The sequence below is a fragment of the Piliocolobus tephrosceles genome, chromosome 12 (genome assembly GCF_002776525.5).
Source record: "Piliocolobus tephrosceles isolate RC106 chromosome 12, ASM277652v3, whole genome shotgun sequence".
Taxonomy (NCBI): domain Eukaryota; kingdom Metazoa; phylum Chordata; class Mammalia; order Primates; family Cercopithecidae; genus Piliocolobus; species Piliocolobus tephrosceles.
The window spans coordinates 1,014,178-1,020,781 of record NC_045445.1 but is presented as its reverse complement, the minus strand read 5'-3'; the positions used below and the strand labels follow the sequence as shown (position 1 = coordinate 1,020,781).

The following is a 6,604-nucleotide window of genomic DNA, read 5'->3' as shown; positions in this document are numbered from 1 at the left end:
AAAAATGCTTCAAAAACATGTACTTGCACAGATGCAGAAAACCAGCATTATCATTTCACCGTTAAACATGTGATATGGGCCGGGCATGGTGGCCCGCACCTGTATTCCCAGCGTTCTGGGAGGCACAGGTGGGAGGATGGCTTGAGACCTGCAATTGGAGGCCACCCTGGGCCATGTAGCGAGAGTCTGTCTCTATAAGAATCATTTAAAAATTAGGGGTGGAGGGCGTGGTGGCAGGCACCTGTAGTCCCAGTAACTCAGGAGGCTGACATGGGAGGGTGGCTTGAGTCCAGGATCTCGAGGCTGCAGTGAGCTACGAATGCACCCCTGAGCTCCAGCCTTGGCGACAGAGGGAGACCCTGTCTCTAAAATAATAATAATAGTAATAATGTGAACAACGTAAAATGTTTGTAAACACGGAATGTTAACAAAACGCAGATTCTCTTACCGCTTGCAGAGTCCAATGAACAAGAGCAAGGTCTGCTATTAAGAAACGGACTTTCTGCCATGCTTGGTTTAGGGGAAGACGTGCAGGCTCCTGCCTTTAAGGGCACTGCTTTCCTTTGGGGGCAGAAAGCAGGGCCTTTTAATGGGGGACTTGGCATGAATGGCACACAGGGGAGGGAGCAGGCAGCTGCAGGGTCTCTGTGACTTGCTGAGTTGCCTTGTCTACCGGGTGGTCACGCTGGCACCATCTTGGGCAGAGCTAGTTTGGAAAGTGGCTGTTGTTTGTCAAAGCAAAAGAGACATATTCTTGAGCTGTCTTCTGGGATGCTCTTAAGTTGCTTGGAAACAAGATCCCTTTGAGTCTTGCTTTCAGGATTTATTCAGTGGGACCAGAGCATATTTTAATGTAAGATTAAAGTATTAGTTGACAATCTCCAGTGCTTGGCAAGGCTGTAGTTGGAAACGAGGACTCATACGCTGTCAGTAGGAGTGGTAGTAGCATCTATCTGGACATTTATTTGGCATTTTCTATTAAGGGAAAGATGTGCATACCCTTTCACCCACCTTGAGGAATCCATCTGAGAAACTCCTGGATAGGCAAGTGAGGTCGAATCCACCAGCATCTTAATGACACCATCACGTAAATAGTTTTTAGAATGTAAATGTTCATCAGCTGCAGAAAAATTAAATAAATCACTGCATAACTGCCCCAGGGGAAAAGTGTGAGGAAGCTAGAGAGAGAGCATGGTAGATAGTCGGGTACTAGCATAGAAAGAGGTTAAAACAAGTCACCAGATCTCTGCATGTAGGCTATGGCACACTCTTGTTTTGGCAGTGTGCTCCCGCCATGTGAGCATGTAGGGATGTGCACGGTAACTCCCTGGAAAGCCACCTCCACGCTCAAGAGTGCTCATCGCTGGACAATAGCGTTAGGGAAATAAAACCTTCACCTTTTAAACCTCAGACTTCCGTGCTGAAATATTTTCATCAAGCATGTATTACTTTGGAAATACACGTCTTTACTTTGTAAAAGAAGAGTCTGCTCGAATAAGAAACCATCTCTCCTAGTCCTGTTCTTTCAAAACATTGGAAGTGGATTTTGAGTGTGTTGAAATGTCTGTGCCACAGCAGAGGGCATCTGTTGGTTTTGTCACCCAATCTCTGTTCCCCTGTACCAGTGTCCATATTTCCCCTAGAACCACTCCCTCCCTTTCCCTTCAGCAGTTTTGATTCTGCTGGAGTTGACTTCACCCCAGATTCCAGGTGGAATGGCTCATCCTTCCTCTCTCACCATGCGATGCCAGCTTTCCGCCACCTCCCGCCAGGAGCAGATGTGGTCTGAGGCCCTCACCAGAAGCAGATGCTGACACCACCTGTCTTACAGCTGCAGAACTATGAGCCAAATAAAACTCTTTATGAATTTCTCAGCATCAGGTACCCCTCTATAGCAACGCAAACAGACTAAGACAGGGATGGAGTCCTTGCTGATAAGCCCTCAAAAGCTGTGATGGTAGAAAAAGCAGTGAATGAGTCTTCTGTGGATACGAATCCAAATAGGGAGGGGTGAGCCTGCAAGGGAGTCCCAGGAGGAAAGGGAGGAGGAGAACGGGCACAGGGACCAGCTCTTTCCAGATAGGGCTTCCCAACCTGGTCCACAAGTGTGGCTTTCATTCACCCAGAGCATGAGTCTTTAGTTTCGTTGTCCCATGACCCCGTCCCGCCACCTCTGCCCAAACATGGCCCAGGTGCAGCCGGCCACCCTAATCCCACGGCCGGATGGCTGGAGCTGGTAGCTTTTAAACCCAAGTCAGGTGGCCTCAGTCCTCTGCTCTAAGCTGTCCAGTGGGCTTCCCTCACTCACAGTGCAAGCCAGAGCCCTGACGGGAGCCTGCAGACCCGACACGATCGAGCCTTTCCTCTCTGGCCTTCTCACCTCCCACACTTCCCCTTGCTCACACTGACACAGCCACACAGGGCCCCTGGCCCTTTCTGGAACACACCAGGCACACTCCTGCCTCACGGCCTTTGCACTAGCTTTCTCCTGTCAGGAAATCTCTTCTTCCAGCATTGCACACAATTGTCACCCTCTCAGAGAGGCTTTTCTGGCCAGCCTCTTTAATACCGCATCCGGCCTCCCCCGCCTTCTGCCTGGTCCTGTCTGTCACTCCCTCTCCTTTCAGGGCCCAGGTGTGCCGGAGACATCCTGGCCAGGGTGACCTGCCCCGCAACACCCAATTCAGGGCTCAGCCCGGGGACCCAGGCTTGAGCCAGCCGCTCCCCAGGACAGGAGGACGGCTCAAGACTGAGAAGCGCCCCCCTCACCCATTCCTCCACCCATAGCTTTCACTGGGCACGAGGCTGACCATCTTCCAGCTTCTGTCGCCTTGAGGCATCTCGGTCCAGAGCCGTGAGAATCTGGGGGAGAAGGGATCCCCTGGAGCTGGGCTCTGTATGGGGGAGCAGCTCCTCCCGTGCAAAGCCCCCATTTCTCAGCTGGGCTCTTCCCTCCCACACACCTCACCCCTCCGTTGTCCCCCACAGCACCTGTACAAACCCACCAGCTTCTCCTCAGCCCCAAATGCCCCTCCAACGACAGCACTTTCTCCTCCTCCTCTCCACGGCTAGCGTGTGGCCCTTCCCCACTGTGGTCTGGACTGTGGACTCGCCGTGCCCCACTCTTCTTCCCCATTCCTTCCTGGCCCAATCATCTCGGCTTTTCCTCTTAAGACCCTAGAGAAAAAGAGAAAGCTAGCCCCAGACAAGCAGGAGGAGGACCTAATAAATCACAAAGCAGACATCAGTGAAACAAGTCAAAGGCTAGTAAAAAATGCTATTGGCCGGGCGTGGTGCCTCACGCCTGTCATCCCAGCACTTTGGGAGGCTGAGGCAGGCGGATCACAAGGTCAGGAGATCGAGACCATCCTGGCTAACACGGTGAAACCCCGTCTCTACTAAAAATACAAAAAAAATTAGCCGGGCGCGGTCGTGGGCCCCTGTAGTCCCAGCTACTCGGGAGGCTGAGGCAGGAGAATGGCGTGAACCTGGGAGGTGGAGCTTGCAGTGAGCTGAGATCGCGCCACTGCACTCCAGCCTGGGCGACAGAGCGTGGCTCTGTCAAAAAAAAAAATAAAAATAAAAAAATAAAAGGAATGCTATTTAACAACTCTGTGACAATAAATCCAATGACTTCAATGAAATGTATAATTTTATTGAAAGACACATATTACTAAAACTGACACAAATTTTATTGAAAGACACATATTACTAAAACTGACACAAGAAAAAAAAAGGAGTTTTATATCAACTACCCATATCAGTTCATAATTAAAAACCTTCCCACATAGAAAACTCCAGGCTGGATGCTCTATTGGTTAATGAATCAAACATTTAAGAAATTCTGGCCCCCTGAGGTGGCTCATACCTGTAATCCCGGCATTTTGGGAGGCCAAGGTGGGAGAATTGCTTGAGCCCAGAAGTTTGAGATCAGCCTGGGCAGCATGGTGATACCTCGTCTCTACTAAAACCAGAAAACATTAGCCAGGCAATGTACGCCGTGCTTGTAGTCTCAGCTGCTCGGGAGGCTGAGGTGGGAAAATCACCTGAGCCTGGGGAGGTGGAGGCTGCAGTGAGCCTCGACTGTGCCACCGTACTCCAGCCTGAGCAACAGAGGAGGTGCTGTCTCAAAAAAAAATTTTTTTAAATGAGGGGATGAAGATGTCCCTCTTATGGGGCAGACCATGTCTCAGGTACTACAGTCAGCCAAAGAACAGATCAAGTGGTCACTCCTTCAGTGAATAACTCACCACTTCTGGCTCCTCACCTCCTTCCAAACAATGCACGTCTGCTGTGGATTTTCATCCGGTTCCCCAGCTGATGCTCTCAGGGTCATCTCGGGAATCACAGGGATCCTTAAATCTCCATCCTGTCTGTGGTTGCCCCATCCCTCCTCGCCCCCCCCCCCCCCCCCCCCCATGCCCCTCCTGTTCCTTTTCTTCTTTGGCCTCTTTTTAACTTGAATTATTAGACTCCCCCGCCCCGCCCTGCCCCACAGCATTGTTTGAGTTCCTTATGTATTCTCGTCATTAATCCCTTATCAGATGGGTAGTTTGCAAATATTTTGTCCCATTCTGTGGGTTGTCTCTTCACTTTGTGAATTGTTTCCTTTGCTGTGCAGAAGCTTTTTTAACTTGATGTGATCTCTGGTTAAATAATTTTTGACAAGAGTGCCAATCCTGCAATCTCTTCAACAAACAGCGCTGGAACAAGTGGAATTACTCCTGCAAAAGAATGATGTTGAACCCCCATGTAACACGGTAAGTAAAAATTAATGCAAAATCGATCAGCAACCTAAACGTAAGAGCTAAAACCGTAAAACTCTTCAAAGAAACCACAGGGTGAATCTACATGACCTTGGATTTGGCAATAGATTCTTAGATATGAAACCAAAAGTACATGCAGCCAGAGAAAAGATAGTTAAACTGGACTTCATCAAAATGAAAAACTTTTGTGCATTAAAGAACTTTATCAAGAAAGTTGTTTTAATTTTTTATTTATTTGTATTTATTTGGTTTTTTATTATACTTTATGTTCTAGGGTACATGTGCACAACATGCAGGTTTGCTACATATGTATACATGTGCCATGTTGGTGTGCTGCACCCATTAACTCGTCATTTACATTGCGTATGTCTCCTAATGCTATCCCTCTCCCTTCCCCTCACCCCACAACAGGCCCCGGCATGTGATGTTCCCCTTCCTGCGTCCAAGTGTTCTCATTGTTCAGTTCCCACCTATGAGTGAGAACATGCGGTGTTTGGTTTTCTGTTCTTGCGATAGTTTGCTGAGAATGATGGTTTCCAGCTGCATCCATGCCCCTACAAAGGACATGAACTCATCCTTTTTTATGGCTGCATAGTATTCCATGGTGTGTATGTGCCACATTTTCTTCATCCAGTCTGTCATTGATGGACATTTGGGTTGGTTCCAAGTCTTCGCTATTGTGAATAGTGCCGCAAGAAACACACGTGTGCGTGTGTCTTTATAGCAGCATGATTTATAATCCTCTGCGTATATACCCAGTAATGGGATGGCTGGGTCAAATGGTATTTCTAGTTCTACATCCTTGAGGAATCGCCACACTGTCTTCCACAATGGTTGAGCTAGTTTACTTTAGTTCCTTTAAAATGGAGAGTACTCCTTCAGCGATTAGAAGAGCCAGAAGACAGAAACAAAGAGCTTCTGTTACTCATAGGTTATGGCGGCTACACGGAGGTCAATCAACATGTGCAGAGAGCGTGCGTGGACCTGGGGCACTTGCCTTTATTTGGGTCCAGGGAGGTGGTCAGAGCATCACAGTAGGGGGTGAGAAGATTGGAGCATTCGAAGCAAATGCCCAGAAAAAGGGGCCTAACCTAACTACATGGACCTAACCTAACTTTACATTTGGTCAAGCAGCTGGGTGTGTGTGTGTGTACTGGTGAGGCGGCTTTTAGGGGAAGGAAAGTGGAATCGAAAGGCAACGGTTGGGAACTGGGCTTAGGCTATTAACCAAGGGCATTGTGTGGCATCTGGGGACTCATGTCAAGACAACCAAATGGATGCCGGGGCAGCATGGTAATATTAAGCCTCAACCCAAAAGTGAAAAGACAAGCTGAAGAAAGTGAGAAAATATTTGCCAATCATATATCTGATAAGGCTTTAGTATCCATAATACGCAACACACTCCTGAAACTCAACTCATAATATACAACAAACTCCTAAAACTCAACTCATAATATACAACAAACTCCTAAAACTCAAGCAAAGCGATAAACAATTGAGTTAAAGAATTGACAAAAGACTTAGACATTTCTCCAAAAAACATAACAGAAATGACCAGTAAGCACATGAAATGATGCTCAGCATCCTTAGTCATTAGGGAAATGCAAGTCAAAAGCACAATGAGATACCACTTCACAGTTACTAGGATGGTTACTTAAAAAATAGAAAATAGTAAGAGTTGACGAGGATGGGGAGAAGTTGGAACCCTCATCTATTCCCGACTGGAATGTAGTCGTGCAGGCACTATGGAAAACTGTTTGGCGGCTGCTCAAAAAACACAGGTGCTCAAACAGATACTTGTGTGCCAATGTTTGTTGCATCATTATTGACAATAGCCA

General features: G+C 47.7%; 1 protein-coding gene across 1 annotated transcript in view; it reads left to right on the top strand.

Moving 5' to 3' along the window:
* TKTL1 (transketolase like 1) overlaps positions 1-5,875 on the top strand; it is a 24,756-nt gene extending 18,881 nt beyond the window's left edge. The window contains exon 9 of the mRNA XM_031936655.1: positions 5,780-5,875. Within this exon, the coding sequence (XP_031792515.1) occupies positions 5,780-5,875 (96 nt within the window). The remainder of the gene's footprint in view (positions 1-5,779) is intronic.
* The last annotated feature ends 729 nt before the right edge of the window (positions 5,876-6,604 follow it).